Source organism: Sinocyclocheilus anshuiensis, unplaced genomic scaffold (assembly GCF_001515605.1).
Source record: "Sinocyclocheilus anshuiensis isolate Anshui unplaced genomic scaffold, SAMN03320099.WGS_v1.1 scaffold283, whole genome shotgun sequence".
Classification (NCBI taxonomy): domain Eukaryota; kingdom Metazoa; phylum Chordata; class Actinopteri; order Cypriniformes; family Cyprinidae; genus Sinocyclocheilus; species Sinocyclocheilus anshuiensis.
Window position 1 is genome coordinate 1,163,331 of NW_015549605.1, and position 22,280 is coordinate 1,185,610.

The 22,280-nt window shown below is 36.2% G+C and overlaps 3 protein-coding genes and 1 pseudogene across 5 annotated transcripts; 2 read left to right on the forward strand and 2 right to left on the reverse strand.

Moving 5' to 3' along the window:
• The first annotated feature begins 13 nt into the window (after positions 1-13).
• On the forward strand, positions 14-6,630 carry LOC107658724 (thymidine phosphorylase-like; annotated as a pseudogene).
• A 425-nt stretch (positions 6,631-7,055) lies between these two features.
• LOC107658839 (U6 snRNA-associated Sm-like protein LSm8) lies at positions 7,056-8,416 on the reverse strand. Its single transcript, XM_016447510.1, has 4 exons — positions 8,222-8,416; positions 7,637-7,677; positions 7,423-7,550; positions 7,056-7,335 (listed from the first exon to the last, which is right to left on the reverse strand). Exons 1-4 carry the CDS (start codon positions 8,250-8,252, stop codon positions 7,245-7,247), a joined length of 291 nt encoding a protein of 96 aa, XP_016302996.1. The 5' UTR covers positions 8,253-8,416; the 3' UTR covers positions 7,056-7,244.
• A 416-nt stretch (positions 8,417-8,832) lies between these two features.
• LOC107658832 (CD82 antigen) lies at positions 8,833-12,885 on the forward strand. Of its 3 annotated transcripts, none has more exons than XM_016447497.1 (10): positions 8,833-9,040; positions 9,114-9,173; positions 9,291-9,403; positions 9,659-9,737; positions 9,953-10,068; positions 10,169-10,243; positions 10,368-10,469; positions 10,587-10,751; positions 10,845-10,928; positions 11,945-12,885. In XM_016447497.1, the coding sequence occupies exons 3-10, from the start codon at positions 9,338-9,340 to the stop codon at positions 12,311-12,313; spliced, it is 1,056 nt and encodes a 351-aa protein (XP_016302983.1). In that variant the 5' UTR covers positions 8,833-9,040; positions 9,114-9,173; positions 9,291-9,337; the 3' UTR covers positions 12,314-12,885. The 3 variants fall into 3 exon arrangements, with proteins under 3 accessions (XP_016302983.1, XP_016302984.1, XP_016302982.1); XM_016447498.1 differs by having other exon boundaries at positions 9,119-9,173; XM_016447496.1 differs by having other exon boundaries at positions 8,833-9,173.
• Positions 12,886-15,115: 2,230 nt separating this feature from the next.
• Positions 15,116-20,927, reverse strand: LOC107658725 (uncharacterized). Its single transcript, XM_016447379.1, has 6 exons — positions 20,866-20,927; positions 18,518-18,722; positions 18,264-18,435; positions 16,680-16,780; positions 16,328-16,476; positions 15,116-16,228 (listed from the first exon to the last, which is right to left on the reverse strand). The coding sequence occupies exons 1-6, from the start codon at positions 20,925-20,927 to the stop codon at positions 16,186-16,188; spliced, it is 732 nt and encodes a 243-aa protein (XP_016302865.1). The 3' UTR covers positions 15,116-16,185.
• Between the last annotated feature and the right edge of the window lie 1,353 nt (positions 20,928-22,280).

Here is a 22,280-nt window from a genome sequence, read left to right on the forward strand (position 1 = left end):
GGTTAATGTGTCACTGACATATGCTCTGAAAGAGTGCAGTGATTCGGACGGTCCACCGCTATTTACTCTGCAGTGTAAGACAAGGTAAGTGTTTGCTTTTACATTTGTTCATGTTTATCTGTGCAACCAGTCAGATGTTGGGTTTGAATATCAAGTAGACTTATGCTAATTTTAGACAAAGAGAAGAACATTTGTTAGGCCTACATTTTTTTCGGTTATCTCTGTGTAAACAGAATTTAGAACAAAATCGTGAATGTTAGAAGAAACGCTGCTGTCTAACGGGAGTTTTGGTGATGCCCATCACTTTCACTTTCAGTACTGAATTAGCTTTTTTTTTGGCAATGTTCTGTTTGCAGTGATTGTAGATCATTTATTTCTTACAACTGCAGTGGACGGTGATTGGCCGAGAGGCCAACACCTCTAATCTCACATACATTTATTTCTGTAAATACAGGTTATAGTAGCTAATTTCCATTAATATATCTATTGTTTTATCATTTAAAAACCTCACTAGCATCCTTATGAAATGCTTTTAATAGTTTTTGCGCTTCTTTCTCCACAATAAATGCTAGGCCTACTTAGTTTGTTAAAAATAAACAGTCTAAACTGTTCAGCTGCAGATGTCTCTTGCATACTACTAACAATTATAGCCTGTGAATTATTACATTCATCAATGTAAGCTACAGTGAAAGGTTCAATGGCTATTTAATAGGTAAAACTTTGCAATAAGGTTATATTTAACATTAACACATTGTAGAAAAAAAAGATTAAGTGTACATTTTACAAGAAAATATTTCAGTCTTTCTACTTCAAAATGTCATGTTTTATTGAATGTGTTATTTGCAGATTCTTTGTAATTACTTGTGAAATTTACTAGGTTTTTCTGAGTGAAAATGGTTTCTACACCAATATTTTTTCAGTTAACTAACAATGAAAAACACTTGTAAAACATTTATTATTCTTAATGTTTCAATATTTACTAATACATTATTAAAATAAAAAACAGTATCTGTTAATGTTAATGAACCTGAACTAACACTGACAATGAACAGTTGTAGTTGCATTTTTATTAACTAACGTTACTGTAAATGTATTGCTCATTGTTCATTAATGTTCGTTAATACATTAACTGCCATTAAGTAATTAGACCTTATTGTAAAGTTTTACCAATTATTAAATGATAAAATATTACAATAAAAATTCAAGTTTAACAGGTAAAAAAAAAAGAAGTACAAAATTAGGTCTGTATGCTATGTAAATGGATAACTTCAATAAACGGCAAGATTTTTTTTGAGCTGGACAGATGTCATCTTGTAATTAAATAAACTTTAGCACAATCGGGGTAAAATCTAACCCTTGCCGTAACATTTCCTCTGGACAAAGTTCCTGTTTTATGCCTCACACAGCTGTTGACTGAAGACACCACATAATCCGATGTAAAGATGTCATCTAAAGACAACACTATTAGTTTCCCTGAGCTTATAAAGCTGAAACGAGACGGTGGCCAACTCAGCAGAGCAGAAATAAACACTTTTGTACAAGGAGTCACATCAGGAGCCATCCAGAAGAGTCAAATAGGTAAGAGCATAATCACATAAACTCAGTTTATAGTTTAGACACAAGCTAAGAAAATGTTTGGGTGGAATTTAAAAAAAATAATTGTGCTGCACCTGCACAGGTGCTATGCTAATGGCCATATGGCAGAAGGGCATGACTGATGAAGAAACCCTGGCAATGACAAGAGAGATGATGAACTCTGGAGAGACGTTTAAATGGCAGAAGGAATGGCTTGTGGTAGACAAACACTCAACCGGTGGAGTCGGAGACAAAGCCTTCCACTTGCTCCTGCTCTGGCTGCATGTGACTGTAAGGTATAGTAAATGCCCTGTACTATTTTAAACTGTAGAACTCAGAAATCGAAATGTTAAGATTCTGAAATTTTTATGATGTAAAATGAATTACAATTTTGGCGATTCTGCACTATTTCTTGGGCACAATTCTACTCAATTACATTTTCCACTGCCAACCGCTCTGAATTTATTTTAAAATGAACGCAGCTGAGGTACTTTAGACATGTAGGGTTTTTTCTAGGTGCCCATGATAAGTGGAAGAGGACTGGCACATACAGGTGGCACCCTGGACAAGCTGGAGTCTATACCTGGGTTTAAAGTCAACCAGTCAGTTGAACAGGTAATATGGGATTTTTTTAAACTTCAAATGATGCTCTAACTAGTTTGACTAGTCGTTTTATTTAATTAAGTATTATCAGTTATTTATTATTATTATAAACTGAGTTGAATTTAAGTTACAGTTAATGTGAGTTTATCCTGAGCAGAAGGATGTCAAGAAAATAACATTTAATATTAATATAACATTTTATCAATAGCTATAAAAATATTTTAGATTTGACAGCAGCACAGAATCATCTGTTCAAGAGAACACTCATTTAAATGAGGAACTGACTAATGCATACTGACATCATAAAATCCTGCTAACCATGTCTTCCATGGTTTGTTTTAGCATTTATAATTAATGTTGTTATTGAATATGAGCGTCATCAAATCAATTTTTACCACTGACTGTAATCCTTATATAATGAAATCTATGTAAATGAATGTAGCCCATGTACTGATTCATCACAGCATGCCGTTTCTCCCAAACTAATGATTTAGTATACACAATATTTCATAACACACTTCTTACTGGGCAAAGTTAGAAGTCAGAACTCAGTAAAAGGTTATTACCATTGTACTATTACTACAGTAGCCTAATTTTGTAGTATATTACGCAACATTTATATATTCATAAAATATCCAGATGCAGAGTGACATAAACCAGATATTTTTTATTAACATTTATGAACAATTTATTAATTTTTTTTTTTTTTATAATTTTCATGACTCATTATGTGATTGGACTGCCAAATGTTACAACATTAAAATACACTGAACAAAATTATAAACGCAACACTTTTGTTTTTGCCCCCATTTGTCATGAGCTGAACTCAACTTTTTCTATGTACACAAAAGGCCTATTTCTCTCAAATATTGTTCACAAATCTGTCTAAATCTGTCTTAGTGAGCACTTCTCCTTTGCCGAGATAATCCATCCACCTCACAGGTGTGGCATATCAAGATGCTGATTAGACAGCATGATTATTGCACAGGTGTGCCTTAGGCTGGATCTGGATATTTTATGAATATATAAATTTTGCGTAATATACTACAAAATTAGGCTTAGGTATTTGGAGAGGTGTTCTCTTCATGGATGAATCCCGGTTTTCACTGTACAGGGCAGATGGCAGACAGCATGTATGGCGTCGTGTGGGTGAGCGGTTTGCTGATGTCAACGTTGTGGATCAAGTGGCCCATGGTGGCCATGGGTTTATGGTATGGGCAGGCGTATGTTATGGACAACAAACACAGGTGCATTTTATTGATGGCATTTTGAATGCAGAGATACGGGACGAGATCCTGAGGCCCATTGTAAAAAAAAAAAGTTGCCAATGTCTTCAGAATCATTCATACATGTGAAAATCGGCTGAGAATTTAACAAGTAGTTGTTCAAGTTGTTGTTATTTGTGGTATTTTGTTGCATATATCTTGCATTTGTGGTGATTAAGGGATAATACAAGACTTCTCAATCTTACAAATGGTTGTCAAAAGCAAAAATACTATTAAATACACGTTTTGTAAGAAAGTGACATTCTAGAACAAAATGGGTACTATTTTTGGAATCAGAATTAATAAGAAACACGTATTTAATTTAATTCTGCATTCTGTTTGCAACTTTAAATCAAATTCAAACCCAATTCAGGATTTGAATTGGCATTTAAAAGTGATTCTCAATTTAATGGTTATACAATACTGGTGTCCATTTGCCAATAGGTCACTGCAGGCAACAAGTTGGGTGTGAAGACAGGGGCAGTGCTCAGCCGAATGGACGCTCCCATTGGCCAGAGTTTGGGAAATGTGGTTGAGGTGTGTGAAGCACTTGAGTGTCTTAAAGGACGAGAGTCAGATGATCTCAAGGAACTGGTCACAAATTTAGGTAAGGAGAAGGACCCACTTAAACATACTACTGTAAGATGCCACAACAGAACTTAATTGTGATGTCCTTCAAGACAAACTGGCCACAAATGTCTGCAATAAGCAAGCATCAAAGTTTTCATTGTGTTTAGGTGGGTATCTATTGTGGATGTGTGGCCACTCTGGTACTCTAGAGAGTGGGGAAACTGAAATCGCTGTGAAACTGGAGAATGGAGAAGCCCTGAAAAAGTTTGAGGCGATGCTGGTGGCTCAGGGTGTGTCTGCAGATGATGCACATTCCCTGTGCTCGAACGAGACCGACTACTTTGAGCACATGAAGCGTGCAGCGCATCAGACAGAGCTCGAGGTACTAGATGATGGTAATTATGTTCCATGTTCTCGTTTGAACATCAGATATGTTAATTATTTTACATAACACTAACAGCACAGGCATGATTATAAACAGATCGCGCTATTAATATTCACTGTTATTCATCTACATGCAATCATCACGTCCATTATCTCAGCAGCAGCCATTGTGTGTGTATGTGTGAATTGTTTGATTGACAGGAGCCGTTTTGGACATTGACGGTTTGGCACTGGGTGAAGTGCTGCATAAACTAGGCGCAGGGCGTACTAAATCAGGAGAGGAAATCGATCATAGTGTGGGAGCAGAGATCTTGGTTGAGATGGGACAGCAGGTACAGAAAGGTTAGTCTCATTTATCTCAATATATGACTGTTTGGAATGAAAAATGTATATACTTCTAACTAAAAAAGTATACCGACTTCTAAAAAATAGTATGTGAAATATGCAACACTAAACACTATGCAATAGCGATCGTATATAAACGACACACTTCACCACAATGCATGTTTACCTCAGCAAATGGCTTCCAGTTGTCCTAGAAATAAAATCCTGTTATTTTTAAATGTAATTTAAAATAACTATTTATTGTTAATTTAATTTATAATCCAGTTTTGTATAAAACATTTGGCAGTCCTATCAAACGATGAGTCAAGACTGATATTAATATCGCTTCTGGTTCATTCATCACAGTGGAAATGAGTCAAATTGCATTGTGGGATATATCTTCCACCATAGTGTGCTGTAGTTGTAGACTAAACATTTCTGCAAATAAAAAAAATAAAAAAAGTTAAATCTGAAATATTCAACAATACTATGAGTATTAGATATTTCATAATATTAAAAATGTTGTTTAATATTAAAAATCTTCCTCCGGTTCATTAATCACACTGGAAATAGGTTAAATTGCATCACCCACTATAGTATGCTATGCTGTATACTAAACATTTTCAAAAATGTGAAAATGTTAAATCTGATATACTCACTCGTACTATGAGTAGTAGGTCATATTTCATGTCAAAATAAAAACTCAAATCATATTGCCAAATTGCATTGTGGGGATATATAACCCACCATTTCACAAATGTGGAGATATTAAATTTGCATGCTGTGCACAGTATACATAGTGCCAAAATAGTATGAGTAGTGCTGTAGTAGCACTTTTTCAAAAATAGCCGACCTTTATATCTCTGTATAGTATTTATCGAGAAAATTTGTATTTATACCCTACTAATTCAATTGGCAGGTCAATCATGGATCAGGATTCATCACAATTGCCCAAATCTGAATCCACACTATTCTGACCTGCAGAAAGCTTTGGTCATTGGCAGCCATGACAAATACGAGACAGTATCACGTGTGGCAGAATTCATCCACCCAGATAATCACAACATGTCATAAAAGCCTCATTTGAAACGTATTTTGTTTGTAACAAATATTTCAGTTTGCATGTACTGTTACCAAGAAACTGTTTTCTTTATATGAAGCACTAGGGAGTTTTTACAAGAAAAACCTGACAGACAAAGACCCACACTGACATTTGAGCTCTGCATCTGGAAAATCTTTAAACATATTTGCTTACCAGTAGCTGGAACATTACTGTAGCTCAGGTCTGCTCAATCCCATCCTGTAAAATTTAGTTGCAGCTGTAAACAAAATCCCCTAAACCAGATGATCAAGGCCTTCAATTTGAACTTGAAATTGCAGCCAGGTGTGTTGGAGCAGGATTGAGCACACTAGAATAGCAGATGAAACGCTGCCACCACTCTCTCGCAGAGGAACTGCAGCATTATGGACCACAAACCTCTGAAGAGCTCAAGAATCTCAGATAACAGGGTCAGCTCTCATTCTTCTTGTATAAAAAGCATCTACAATGATGCTTTCAGATATTCATAGATTTGTCAGAAGGTAAAAGGAATCCGATTCCACAATGTGAATTCAGTTTTGGTTTTTCAAAATGCCTTTAAAGCGTAACACTGGTGCTTCATTTATATTTTTCAATTAAGTCTTTCTGTGTTTATTTAATCAAACCAATTAATCAGTGTGATTATCTTTTTAATAAATGGAGGTTGGAGAAGAGATGATCTTTGCTGCCACGTAGTGGTACAAATCATGTCCAACATGGCAGCGATGGTGAACCCCTAATGTAATTTGCACATTTTCTACATCCTTAAAGTAAAAGCTGGTTTTGAATATCTGTAGACATATCTAAAAAACAAACAGTTCATAGTTCATCCTAAATTCAAATGCAAAGCAATACTAATAAGATTTTTTTTTTTTTCGCGATAAATTTCCAGAATGTCAGTAGCCAACATTTTCATTAATGTGATTTATTAATTTTTTTTGTAAAACGAAATCTATTAATTATAATTTTTTACATTATTGTAATGAAATTTTTTTGGGGGGGGGCACAAAAAAAATAATGGCCCTAAAATAGGTTTAATTTTCTTAATGCAATAAAAATTTGTATTCCTTTTGACTTGTTGTGAAATATAACCTGGATATTTCTTTGAGAGATTCATCATATTTTACAGTTTATATTTATATTTATGACAGTCTTGCTTAAGTTTACATTTTAACTAGGAATTGACCAGGAATCAGTTACTTACATCAGTCATAATCGCCTTGTTTTTTTTGCCTAAAAGAAATATTTAAATCAAATACTTTCCCATGTTTTTTATTTCAGCACACGTAAAAAAAGGATATGCATTCAGTCTATTTTCTTCAAGATTAAAAAAGCAAATAATATTGCTGCTTTTCGATGCCTGAAGATGTCCTAGGGCAAGTCTTCAAAAGGGAGACGGGGAATTTCTTCTAAACGTGGATTTTTCTGTCCTGGATCGGGAGGCATCAGTGCGCCACAGAATTGAGCGGTTCTGCTCTTATGTTTCCAAGATCCAGCGCAGAATCTGTTTCTTCATCGATTTCACCGATTACAGCCCTTAAACACATAAACATACAAGCCTTTAAAATCCAATAAAGTCTGCAGTTGCTTTAAACAATGTAAATAAGTAGCACAAATACATACACATTATCGCCTCTGACAATATACAGTCCCAGAACCACCTGCTCTACGCCCTGGGAAGAGCTGAACACCCGCTCATGGCTTTCATCAAGGATGAGATTGATCGTCTGATCGAAGCCCTTTAGCGTCCCCTAAATACAAAACAATAAAAGCCATACGCAGGCTCCTTTATTAATGCACATAAACAATGTTACTAAAGGAGATGAGAAAGACTCACCACAATCATTCTGCCATCTGAAGTGATAATAGCAACCGTCCCTTGAATAATGTCAGTTAAGAAAATATCAAGCTCAAAAAGACTTACATAGACAATCATATTCAATTAAATTTATGTATATGTGTGTGTAATTAAATAAGTATATATTGGATATATAAAAAATAGAAATATGCATATCTCACTACACTATACACGCAGTTCAAGTCTCAATATATAATCAATGTATAAATAGTAGCACATGTATAATTAAAAGTATTATACATGCATAATAATTCTATGTAACAGATATAATTAGACACTTTACATGCATGCATTTATATATAGTAAACATACCATACACACAATTCATCATGCATATTTACTGTATATATGTAGTACATATCAAATCTGATACATTACGTATACACACATGCATACTAAAACGCGATAGTGACTTCATCATGCTCATCAAAACACGCTAAATCACTTGATAGCGCGCCACACAAATCGCGCCCATTGAAACACATAACCACTGTCATGAAAACAACACAACGCCACCAGCCAACGATCTACAACATCACCATCATCAAGTGCATCAAAGGATACGGTTAATGTAGCTCTCAAGAGCGGTAGACATCTCTGCTGGAGCGTGTTTATATCCACCGGTTCTTGAGCACAACTACAACGAAACACATTCGCTCAGCTGCGACCTGAACCGGAAATGAGAACGGAGAGACTCGAGTAGCCGATGACCTATCGCGGCAGTACTAGTCGAGTAGGAGCAATCGAACCTGTGGTACTGTATTTGTCCAGAAAGTGGCGCACTCTATAGGTTTCTTACAAATAGGTCTATATAATACGGTTTCTAACGAGCAACCTTTGAGCTTCGAATCAGTTCTAGGTGAAAAGACAAATTGTTTCAAGGTCACAGTGGGGGCTGATGGAAATACTGATGGTGATGGTGATCATGGCGATGGAACTTACACTAAAGTATTGTGGTGGTACAATAGTGACGCTACTTTGATTTGTAGATGCTGTTTACATGGTATTTCAAATATTACTTTGGTATTATCAGGATAAATGTTCAAACTATGATGTTACCATTGTATATTTCCAAAAAAAGAGACATGGTATTGTCTAAACTATACTATTGACAAACTAAGGCAATTCTTGGTATGAAGCTGGAGAAACAATAATTACCTACACAATCCATTGCACAATCATAGCTAAAGGAAATAAACCAGATGATAATTGTTCACATTCTGAACTCTGTCCAAACCCCTCATTACAATACAAAACACCAGGCACATGCTGTTGTAAAGCACAACACAAGTGATTGTTAAAGTTAATCATTTATGTTGTTATGAGGAAGTGAACTTTAAGCCTGAGATGCATTAGAAGAAGGATCTCCGGGAAACAGTTATGGTAACAAATGCTATATGAAATATACTTGAACCAGGGAAGAAAAATGGATGTATAAATAAAATCTTTCCGACAGTTTAGACTTTTACCATACCAAATTGGACAAATAACAAGGGAAACTGGTTTAGCATTACAGGTAATTCTTTGAAAGTGGTATTTAAACAACGGAAACTTGTTTAATTTGTTTTTAATTTCTATTCATCAAGTAATATGATCTTCTTGTAGCTTATCTCTGTTTTCTGTTTCCACGCAGCCTGTTTTAGATTTCATGTGAAGCTGTGACAGTTTGTTAAAGGCAACATGAAAGCAGACGACAAACTTCAGATCTTGAAATTCTTTCTAATGCTTGTCAATTCCTTCTTTGTGGTAAGATAAAATAACCGTAGATCTGTATGTTATACTGGCAGTGATTTTAGAGACATTTCTTGTTTATCACTTACAAAGAAAGAACTTCCTGGACTGCAGTCAAATATATTAATCATACGGTGGACACTGTAATATGATTAAGCTTGTTTTCTGCCAGCAGTGTGCAAAGACAGACTTCTGCACCGTTAAATAAAACATCTTAATTCATGCATGGCTACATGTACAAACAAGTAACAATTTACATGATCTTGACAGATTCTTGGCATCAGCATTTTTGCGTGTTCTGCTTGGATTTTATTTGATAAGGACAGCTTTGTAAGTGTTCTCAGCTCTGGTAAGTTTCCTGTTTGTCATAGTCTATCATTATTCAAAATAGCAGCTTACACAATGCATGTTATTGCAAATTGCCTCAGATTATCTATAATAATGTATTAGGACAAGATGTTATTATCACTATTAAAAAGTATACTACTTTGCCGTAGCCAATTTTTAGTGTCCTTCAATATGATTTTGGTGTGTGTTAATGAAGCAAAACCTGTGGTCTCTCAGGACAGGAAGTGAAGGTGGTGGCTGGGGGGCTCTTTTTCATTGGCCTTGTTGTGGTTTTTGTGTCCTTGCTGGGTTGTGCTGGTGCCTATTTTGAGAGCCGATGTTTCATCATATTTGTAAGCATAATTAATGCAGTGCACAAAGACACTAATAACTTTTACCCTGTTTTCGGAGTTGCAATAAAAGCTTGGTGTTAACTCTTCTTGTTTTTTTCAGTATATGTGCTTCTTGATCGTCATCATACTGGGTCAGCTTTTCATCACCTTTGTGCTATTAATACGAAGAGACAAGGCAAGTCTTTGCAGAAATGATTAATACTGTAACGAAAAACACAGCTGGCTTTAACTTCACACACGAGATTCCAATGATAAAGTGATTAAACAAATTGTCTAACACATGTTTTGAATGTTACCAGATTGAGCAGTTTTTGAGGGATAATGTGGACGAGATCATTAGGGAGTATGGAGGAAATGAAACCCAAACGTCTTGGAAACTTCTAGACAGTGTGCAGACTTCTGTACGTGGCTGATTTACATCTGAATGCAAGATGACTGGATGATGATTGTAACTATTTTAGCTAACAATCAGCTATAGAAAGGTGTGTTTTGATAGAAGTGTATTTTTTTTGCTGTAGGCACAATGCTGTGGTAGGCTGACCTCAAATGAATGGAGGAATAACACATTTATTGAGTCCTGGGGGGAGACTGACATCTACCCTTGCTCCTGTTTTAACGGTACCTGCCCTGTAATTCTGCCTGGAACACACAGCTTTGGAAACGGATCAGACATCTATGAAACGGTAACATATGTTGCCTTTTTTTCCATCATTACAACCTTTTCAGTTATCCTCCTTGTTTTAATTTGCACACTAAAGCAGTTTTTTTGGTGATAGGGCTGTGAGAAGGTTCTAGTGGACTGGCTAGAGATGAATATAATCGTAATATTTGGAATGGATGTTGGGCTTCTTTTGATTCAGGTAAGGAGAGACCAAAAAATAAAGAAATTATTTTTCACATATATGTAACCAATTAAAAATATATTCTGGGACAAATAAAAGGCAAGCACCTTGGACTTAACTTAACTAAAATAATAAAATAAAATAATAAAGTAATTGTTGTATGTTTCTCCCTTGGAATTGAATTAACACAAGTTAAACACCGTTGACTTGTACAGCAATAAATAAATAAATTAAAAATTAAGAAATAAAAATAAAATAAATAAAAATAATTGTTGTATATTCCTACCTTGCAATGCAATTCATTTCAGTAATAGAGCTTAACTTGTATTTAACCTAAAATAAAATACAATAAAACTATTAAAAATATATAAATAATAAAATAAAAACAATTGTTCTCCCTTGGAAGTGCATAATGCATTACAAGTTAAGCATCTTTGACTTATACAGCAAAAATAAAACCAAAAAATAATTGTTTGATATTTCTCTCTTGCAAGTGTATAATCCAATTCATTGTAGTGATTGAGCTTAACTTGTATTTAACATAAAATAAAATAGAAATGTGTTGTATATTTCTACCTTGTAAGTGTATAATGCAATTCATTTCAGTGATTGAGCTTAACTTATATTTAACCTAAAATAAGATAAAATAAATAAATAATAAAATAAAATAATTAAAAATATCTAAATAATAAAATAAAATAAAATAAAAAACAATTGTTGTATATTCTCCCTTGGAAGCGCATAATGCAATTCAAGTTAAGCATCTTAGTCAGCAAAAATATATTAAAGATACATTCAGCATACAGCAAAAATAAAACATCAAAATAATTGTTGGATATTTCTCCCTTACAAGTGTATAATCTAATTCATAGTAGTGATTGAGTTTAACTTGTATTTAACCTGGAATAAAATAGAATAAAATAATAAATATTAAATAATAAAAATAGAATGCATTTTAGTGACTGAAGCTTAATTTTTATTTAACTTGGAATATTTCTAAATGATTTCGGATCATATTGTCTTGTAATGCTCAGATTCTGCAGTTCATCTTTGGTGTCCAAACCTTCAAATGCATCGGCCGTAAGACGAGGGAACTGCATCCCAATAATCTCCTGAACGCCATGGAGGAGAATCCTGCAGCGCAGCCTGAACCCCAGCAGTACAGTATGGAAAATCAGCAGTTTGATACTCAAACCTATGACCCTCAAATGGACAATGGCTACTATCATCACGGTGGATATGTTGACGGGAATTATGACCAGTGTAACAATCCTGAATTTTATGAACCGGATAACCGTCAAATGTACAATAGCCATCATAATTTGCAATACCAGCAGAGCTACAATGGCAGTTATGATCAGGGATACATGCAGCACCAGAGCTACAATCCTGATGACTACTGAAGCCAGATTTCTTCTCTCGTGTAATGTGATCAGATTGGGATGGGCTAATTTGCGGTTTTAAAAATAGCATTCTGTGGTCTGTGCCTGACCAAAGACACTTAAAACCTTCTCGTAAGACCATTGTTTTGTTTCACTACGTTCAGGTTAGTGCCTGTTCCCAGGAGTATCATTTGTCATTTTAAAGACAACCAGCATCTTTTTCTCAAACAATTCATTCCAGACCTCTAAGGTCAAAGGCTTTTTAAGACAAAATATTTCTGTAGAAGTCAGAGCTCAGGGTTTGATGACAGACAATTAACTCATTTTTCTGGCAGATTTTCCATTTTATTTTAATGCCATGACAAGTTTACAGGTATTTTATAACTGTAGTAGTGTAATTATATAAAAATACTGACCTGAAATTATAACCAATATGAGACAATCCACACAATATAACTAGCAACAATAATAATTAAAACACTGTTATATGGTAAAAATGTTTTTTTTAAATAAAGAATAAAAATCTACATGATTTCTACTTGAATCATACAATTAAAAATAAACATGTTTTATATACAAGCGCTATATTTATATTATTTTGATTATTACTAATCAATAGAGAACAAAAAACACAAACTGTATTTAAGATGTGCGTAAACCATTAGTCATCCTTTGCTTTTCGTGCCACGAAGATTCCTTGCTCTCAGTTGTGATATTTGGATGATTCCAGAGGTTGTTTTGTAAATCACTGCACACTCAGACCTGCTTTATGAGTCAAGAGTTGATGTTAATGACACTGGGGGTCTTTTAGTGTGTGAATGTATCTGTGTGTGTGTGTCAGAAGCTGAGTCGGCGAGTCAAGAGTAGGCTTTGACTGAAGTTTGATGGACGACACTCTCTATAGGCCATAAAGAGCGGCATGTCTATCCGCATGAGAGGGCCCTTTGTTACGGTCGCTCTGCGGTTGATGATAGCCAGGCTGACATTACCGACCTCGTGCGGTTATGAGTTGGCAGTCATGCTTTACGACAACAGTTGACAGCGCACGCATTGATGGAGACAATGTGAAAGTTACATGGAGAGAAGCTTGAGATTTCCACTGCCAGCACCTGATTCTGCTCTGGACAGAGTGATGCACAGTGAGTCAGTGGGAATTTTCAAGACTGTCTGGGATGTGCTGGGACAGTGACACAAAAGTTATTCGAAAATAGCATAAAAGGATCTTTTAGGTTGTATTTTGAGGGAATAGTTGATCTAAAAATGAAAACTGTGTCATTTACTCACTTTTGTGTTACTCAGGACTGTTGTGGAACACAAATTGAGATGTTTTGAAGAATGTTTATGCTGCTCTTATAATGTGACAATGGCCTGTCAAGCTCTGAAAATAACAAAAAAAGCACCCTAAAAACTAGAATATTGTCCATGAGACATATGGACTAAGTTTACAAAGCAGGGGCCGGCAACCTTTTGGGCATGAAGTGCCATTTTAAATTTTTCTGGTTAACCACTATGCCAATAATAAATATGAGGAATATGAACCACTGAAATTTTGAAACGTTTTGAAACAGCTGTGACGTAACAAAGCCTCGTTTATTAAAATCACGTCTTTGGCAGTTTGATACGTGCTCCGAACCACTGGTTTGAAACAAATGATTCACAAAGCTTTTGAAGCTTAACGAAGCTTCACGTCAAAGGCATCCATCACTGGTGAAAGCAAGGCGCAGCCAACGCGATCTCACGACCAATTCATACATATTTTACGAGGTGGCTAATTCATATGAATTCGTACGACCTCACTCGTACAATTTTGTACGATTTGTCTAGACCCCAGAGACAGGTAGGTTTAGGGGCGGGGTTAGCTGAAGTTCAATTGTACAAATTCATATGAATTGTGCAACTCATAAAATATGTACGTTTTGGCCAGAATCCTATGAATTTGTACGACTGAGGTCGTACGAATTAGCCACCTCGTAAAATATGTATGAAATGCCATGAGATTGGGTTGGCGCAGCACTGATCTGAAGCGCCTCATATGCACACCGATAGCGCTAATGGTTTGAATGGTTCTGTAGACTAGCACAGGTTAATTCTCACACTTTAATAGTATTTATAGCTCCTAACAGGCTGTGTGACTATGAGGAATGATTACCCCAAAATGTACGTCGGTATGCAGTTTTCCCTTTTGCTCGCGTGCCAGTGATCATCTCTCTGCGTCCCAATGTTGCCGACTCCTGTTTTAAAGCCATGGCAGCTTTGCGCAGAACAGATCGAAATGTAAGTCAATATTTACTGAAATTTATCTCAAGTCTCATTTGTTCTGCTCTTATATTGTGACAATGGCCCGTCAAGCCAAAAAATTACAAAAAAAGCACCCTAAACACTTTGTAAATGTAATCCATATGACTCATGGGAATTATTCCGAAGCCAAAGGCCAGCTTTGCGCAGAACACACATAAGTCACATATAATGTATGAACTGCATTACGTACAAAATATCAAACCAAGTGGCATCAACAAACCAAATGCAAAAACAGCTAATCAAATTTTTGCACTAATTTCAATCAACTGGTATAAAGTCATTCACACTTTGTAGTTCATCACATTTAATATAAACATGTTCAGTAGTTTGAAAACCACAATGTCTCCAAACCCATTTTTCTCAATTGTGTACAATATATGTATTATTTTATAGTTTGAAACCAAAATAAACTTCTTTTTATAAAATGTTCTACTTGAAAAGTGTGTTTGTGCTTTATTTCTTCAAAATAGCCTAAAGGTAACTTGGTTTGATATTTTGTTAAAAAAATGCATTGAAAATCAAACATTAAGTGCAGCTTAAGCGTTCAAACACTTTGTTGTACAGAAAGAAGCAGCATGAACATTGACTAATCTATCTAATCTGAACATTGAAAAATCGATTCTAATCTACTCAGTTGGTCTTAATCTCAAGACAATGTTATTGAGTTACAGCGAGCAGGAAAACAGACACCGGAATGATCAAGAGATGCTATAGCAAGTGAGATTGAATTATGGGACATGAGTCATGTTGATGTTACATCTTTACCATGTGAGCTCTTTTCTCATGCTCACTGGGTTTCCCCATGTTGTCACGAAAACAATCAGCTCTTGTTGCGCCGCTGGAGTGTGCGAGTTAATAAAACGCGGTCGGACCGATGACCTGGATTGCAGACCCTCTCAAGAGTGACAGAGACGTTGAGTTCTTCCGGCCAGAGTGTGTTTGTGTGAGAAAGATAGTTTGAATATGTTAAAGCTGGATGAAACGAGAGACGTCAGATACCTCCCTCTTCAGAAGAACCGGATCTTCTGAGGATCCCATCAGGTTCATTATTGGTTACCAAATGAGTAGTAAATGCCAAAAATCTAGGCATTGTAGTCCACGCTGCAAATCAAACGTGTTTCAAGACAAGCCCGTGCTCTGTTCCAAAGATGTTTTCTGGTGCAAAATAAACCACCGTCCTCATGCAATGGGGCGCTGGCACAAAAAAGCCATTTATCCTCCTCGCGGAGGCCTGCAGGACCAGCAGCGTTCCTCAAAGCCAGCAAGCTGCCGCGGGCATCGCAACAGACCAACCAATGCGCTCATCAAAGAGCCACACTTCCTGCCGGATGAAATTCTCCCATAGTTTTTAGGATGGCATCCCGTAATAACAGACTCTCATTGATTGGTTAAGCTCGACACAAGTTGCGATTCGTCTCTTCAGCCTGATGTTTTTTTGTGATGAGCAGGTAAGGCTTGATGAGTGAGTTTAGAAACATCCCATGTATCCCTCCTGGAACAGCCAAAATATTCCCTTCATTGTCCGCTTCGTAAACCCGGAGATTTCCACCGCAAAATATTGCCATTTCCAATGAGTTTCCTCATGCATTTTTAATTTAAACCTCTGTGTCTGCACACCCTAAAGAATCCACCCATGCCCTGAAAGGATGCCACATGTTGATGGAAAAAAGGCTTTGTTAGGTCTTGTTTACTAACTGGTAAACAGACAAAGACTTGTTGCAATTAACAGACTGCTACCTGTCCTGTTGGCTGCTAGAGCTGGAATCAGGGTGCCCTTGCGCAGCTCCGCTGTGGGGCCCGGCTCTGCTTTCTTCAGCTCCGTCGTGGGGCTCATTCAAGCTGACTTCATGCATTCTTTGCGCACAACAGTCGCTTCTTCTGAATACCTGCGGATAGGTATAGATTGAGATAACTTTGATGGATGACAAGTCCTTTCTATCATAATGTTCTCAAAGCAGAATGCTGTCAATGCAAAAATGCCAAAAATTTCATTGAGCGCCTTCAGGGCTTCCTCACAATTGTGACGCAAGCCTCTGCTTCTGGTAAACATGGCTATACTTTGTAAGGGTATAAAAGGGTACTAACTTACCATCGTGACAGTGAGGACCAGAAGCGCCATGCTAGGGATGATGAGCAGCGCCAAGAGCCCATGAATTGCTCCGCTCATACCGTTCTGCTGTCTGCTTTCACCTGCCAGAACATAAAAGCACATTCCCTTCTTAGCTCTTACGTGTACAGTACACTATATAGCAAGAAGTATGTGGACACCTGAACAACACACCCATTTGTGTTTGTTGAGCATTTCATTTAAAAAGCACTGGCATTAATGAGGTGTTTAATCTCCCTAACGGCTTCCATTTTTCTTGGAAGGCATTCCACTATGTTGGGACATGGCTGTGGGGATTCACTTTCATTCAGACATAAGAGCATCAGAGATTCATTGTTAGTCTCCTCAATGTCATTAACGAAGAGCTTTTAAAAAAAAGAAATTCATTGATACAACGGAGACAAAAAATTGTTATAATGACGATAATTAAGTTAAGTTATAATGACGATAATATCTTTTAATTGTGATTTTACTGTTGGCCATGAGAATATTATATGAAAAAAATAACACTGCAAGATATTAACAATGGAGTAACAACATTTTTCTAAAAAAAAACTAATTATATTATAATTTTGAGAGATTTATCACTTAAGTGGCGCAAGCTGAAACTGAATTGCGAATGAAAACTGGTAAAATTAAGTGCTGATAATAATGTTACTGAAACACATACTATATATATGAGATTTACCATGTATTACACACACACATAAACTTCATCTTACAACTTGACACAAATGCCAAAGAAAACCTAAACTAAATTACATGCTAATCAGAATTCACTTTGTGAATACGGTCTTGCTGTATTTAATGCACAATGTATTAAAACACGCACAATAAATAAATAAATCATAAATAATTCATAATACTCTACTGCAATAATGTAGTCATTATAATGTTATTATTTCATGAGCTCAGGTTCTCACAACAAGGACAGTTTTTACATGTTCTGCTAAATGCTGATAAAATTCATATTATATTAAAATGTTTGAATATTGAATTTAGCACTTTCTCAACGTAATATTGACTAAATGTAGAGGAAATTAAAAAGAATATATATATTTTATATTTATATATTTAAAGAATACAAGACAAAAACTTTGACTAAAACAAAAAACGAATACAGTAAGGGGTTCAAGTCTGGGCTTTGTGAAGGCCTGTCAAGTTCAGCCACACCGGGACATTCTCATGCTGGACCTCCCGCAAATGGTTTCACACGATTCTCTAGAATGTTATCGCATGCTTAGATAGTGCTACACTCCTGTTTTACAAACAACATATCTACTGATTTTCCTGCTATATTGTGTGTTTTGCACACATGTGCTCAAATTTTGCATGCATGTGCTCAGGTTTTAAGAAATTCATGTGCAGCCCAGATGGAATCAGCCTCCTTGAAACTCTGGAAGACAGCAGTTTTCTGGAGAATTGGTTCTACGTATCCTCGGTTCTTCGCTTTATCATCTTTACATCCGTTCCGCAGAATTCTCATTTTTTCTGCCAAAAAAGATTCCATCTAGACCTGCTCATGCATCATATACATGAGAAAAAAACAATATTTTGCACATTCACCTGGTGTGAAAGGAGGAGCTGGCGGGGTCTTGCAAGGAGGAGGTGTGCAGTCATGAAATTTGCCAACCGTGGATCCAGCCGCTGTAAGAACCTCTTTAACATGGTTAAAGTAACGTCTAGTCGGCCACTTTCCCCTTCTGTAGTGGCACTCGAATGTTTGCATTGTCACCTCCTAGAGAAGACAAACAAACCAGAGTGAACCGACAGCCACGACAACGTTTCAAAGAATGCGAATGTAAACGCGAGGAAATTACCAGCTCCTCACTGTCCAGAGTGAAACGAAAACTCTCCAGCATTGTTATAAAAATAGTGATGTTCACTTTATTGGTGGACAGGTTGCCAAACTTGAGGGCCAATGTTTTTAAACTGCTTTCAACGTGATACAGGTTCACATACAGCCAGCAAGCTCCACCCTTAGATATTAGAAAAGAAAAATGCTTATAGGTGTCACTTCTGGAACTGTCACAAACCACAACAACTCTTTAATACATAATGTTTTATCTGATAATGGCCCTAAAATGTATTTGGAGACTCAAACCACACTTCAAAATGTAATGAATTTACATGATATTCAAGCCGACTGGAATTTATTTTAAAGAAACATGCATGAGCATTTTTAATGCAAAACATTTCAACATATAAATGTTTGTTAGGTTTAAATGATAAAACAACAGAATTGTTTTAACTTTAGAAAATATTATGGAATATGGAAAGATAAGTTTACAAATGTATGTGATCTACACCTGCTAAGAGAACTAACTTTATGCATTCACTAAAATTCACCCGCTGGTTAAAAGTCATTGCAAAAATCAGAACGTGAAGTTAGTTCAGAGATAAGCTTTAGCATAATTTGTTTGCCACGTAGTTTGATATTTTGATATCCAATACAAATGAAATTCATACATAAAGTGTGGCTCAAAGTGTGCAAATATGATTTTGGGCCACAAAGCAAACTTAGTCAACCGTATCATCAAATATTAGCTTGTATCACACTTGCCACATCCTTGGTGATGAAACGGATAGGTATTCTGTAGTCACTGGGAATGTTTTCACTCTGTTGGGTTGAAAAAACAAGAATTGGTTGGTTGTATAGCAGAAAAATGTCCTGACTAGCCAAATATGAAATTGATTTCCCTGCTGGGAAAAACAGCTAAAACTAGATGGTTTGTTGATCTCCCAGCCTAGCCAAGCTAGTCTTAGCCTGTTAAGATGATCTCCCTGCATGGCTAAACTGGTCTTCAGCTAGTCCTGACCAGTGTTGGGGAAAGTTACTTATAAAAGTAATGCATTACAATATTGCGTTACTCCATAAAAAAGTAACTAATTACGTTACTTAGTTACTTTTTATGGAAAGTAATGCGTTACGTTACTTTTGCTTTACTTTTTTAATCTGGACAGGGCTTGTTTGTTTGTTTTTAAAATAAAAAAAGTTATATTTTTGGCAAATATAAAAGCCTTTTCACACCAAAAGTGAAATGAATAAGCCTCAGGCTGAAGGTAAAGTAAATTTACATCCGTACAGTAGAATGCAGAAGAAGAAATTTCAACACACTTCAGCAATAAAAAAAAAAAGACACACAAATGTTTGTCTAGAGTCATTTTTGCTCATTTGAACTGGATCATCGAAGGTCAGAAGCAAAGACATTGGTTAATAGAATGGGATTAAATACATAAAGGATATTTGTGTTGTTTAACATTTAATTATTGCAGGTTTGCATCATATTCTGAGTTGCATTATTTTTTAGAACTACAGTAACATCTTCTGATTTCTCTCAACATGGACCGGAGAGCTGTCAATCAATAAATTGAAAAAAAAAAGAAGTAACTTTAGTTACTTATTTGAAAAAGTAACTCAGATATTCTCTTGTAAATTAAAAAGTAATGCGTTACTTTACTAGTTACTTGAAAAAAGTAATCTGATTACGTAACTCGCGTTACTTGTAATGCGTTACCCCCAACACTGGTCCTGACCAGGTGAAAACATGCTCAAATCCCCTCTAAAACAGCTTTCAGACCAGTTTGAGAGACCAATAAACCATCGCAAGTTGGTTTTTAACTTTTTGTCCAGTAGGGTTCCACAAAGTCAAAACATAGAAAGCAAGAAAACCATTAATAAAAGCCCTTTTGCAAAACTTACCAGTGTTTCCAACGTGGCAACATCATCTGTTAAAGGGCTTCCAAAAACACCTGAGCAGGTCACAAGCCCAGAAAAAAGCAACACTAATACACAAATGCTTTCTCCGCTCTATAACGAAAAAGTCTCAATGTAGTTACAGTAATACAGACAGTAAATAACGCGCGCAGTGCCAAACACCTATCCAGTCTGAAAATGATCACAGGATACATCCTAATCATTTCACTAGACAACCCCTATAAGGAATGAAAAGTAATCAAATGCAAAATTTGAGTTAGAAAGTGAGTTGAGCCACCGCGCATTCGTTTACGCTGTGGGTGTGCGTGCGCGTGTACTCACCTTAACCTCCCTCATGTGGAACATGGGAATATTAAAAACAAATCAGCCGTGTCTCCTTACTTTCTTCGCTTTCCCTGACAACGGAATGCAGGCATGTTTCCGCCTGTACATCTGACTGCAGATAATCACAGGACGGTCTCGGGATCAGTGGTTTTGGCGTGTCTTTCTCCTCTGGTCCCGATGGAGAGCATGGCGTGCTCAGTGCGCAATTTCGCCCTGCAGCGCTTCTGTGACTTGAATGGGGGCGGATGGACTTGTCCTCTGTGTTTAAGAGGTAGGGCGCTTTGACTCACTTATAATGTGTAAAATAGAGAAAACTATTCAAGGGAACATGAGTGACTCATCCAGACCTCAATCACAAGTGACACATGGGAGTTTCGTATGAAAAAAAGAAAAGAAATGGTTAAATCAGCCTGAGACTCTTTGCTGGTTTTGGCTGATTTCAGTTGGCCTCCTAGTGCTCCAAAGTCTAAAACCAACCAGACCAAATGAAATGATAACTATCTCAAACCAGCTGAGAAATGGGCAAAATCCCAAAGTTGACCAGCTGAAAATCCCTCTAAAACCAGTTGAAAATGGCCATTAACACCCTGAAACCAACCTGATCAGCCAGAAAATGGCCAACACCCTCCGAAACCAGACCAGATTGACCAACTGTAAAATACCAAAAAGCCCTCTAAAAGCAGACTGACAAGCCGAAAAGTACCCAAAACTCCAGACCAGAAGCAGCTCTGGCTAGTTTAAATAAGTCGTATCTTGAGATTTTTGTATGGTTCATTCATAATATATCTGACTAAACGTATAGTAACCTAATTAAACACTAACAATGGTTTGCTGGTTTCACAGCCTGATAACTTGGTTTTAAAGTGGTTTTGGGCACATTTCAGAAGGGTCGTACTGAGAGACCTGCTTAAGACAACGTAAACTAGAGCCTAAACTAAAGACCAGTTTAAGAAGTGTTCTATTTCTGTTTAACAAGGTAATAACCGTTTGTAATTACAAGATGATCCACAAAATAATTGCAGAAAAGTACATGTAGTTCATCATTAATACCAAATAATTACCAGTATTAATACAAATGACCATTAAACTAGCACAAAATACACTGCAATGTGAAGTCCAAAAATGAACACTTCATAATCTATCTATACAGACTCACTTACACATGTTTTTATCATATAAATTAAATATATTGTTAAATAATATAATTTATTTGTCATAAAAATAAAGTTTCTGTCAACATTAATGCATTAGGTTTTATGAAATGACTATATATATATAAAATATTTAATTGTTCATTAACTCATAATGCTTTAATGTCAACACGCTTGGTTGAACTGCACCAAACCTAACTACAAATCTACTTACTGTACATTCTTTTAACTTAAAATAAAGCATTTGGCTTCACAATTAAACATCAATTTGATATAACCCCTTTTAAGTGCTGCATAATTAAAATCCCACCTAGACTGTAAAAGTTCACTCAACATAAACCCAAGTGTGCAGTCACGATGTGTGTGCACTGCCACCTTGTGGCGACTAAC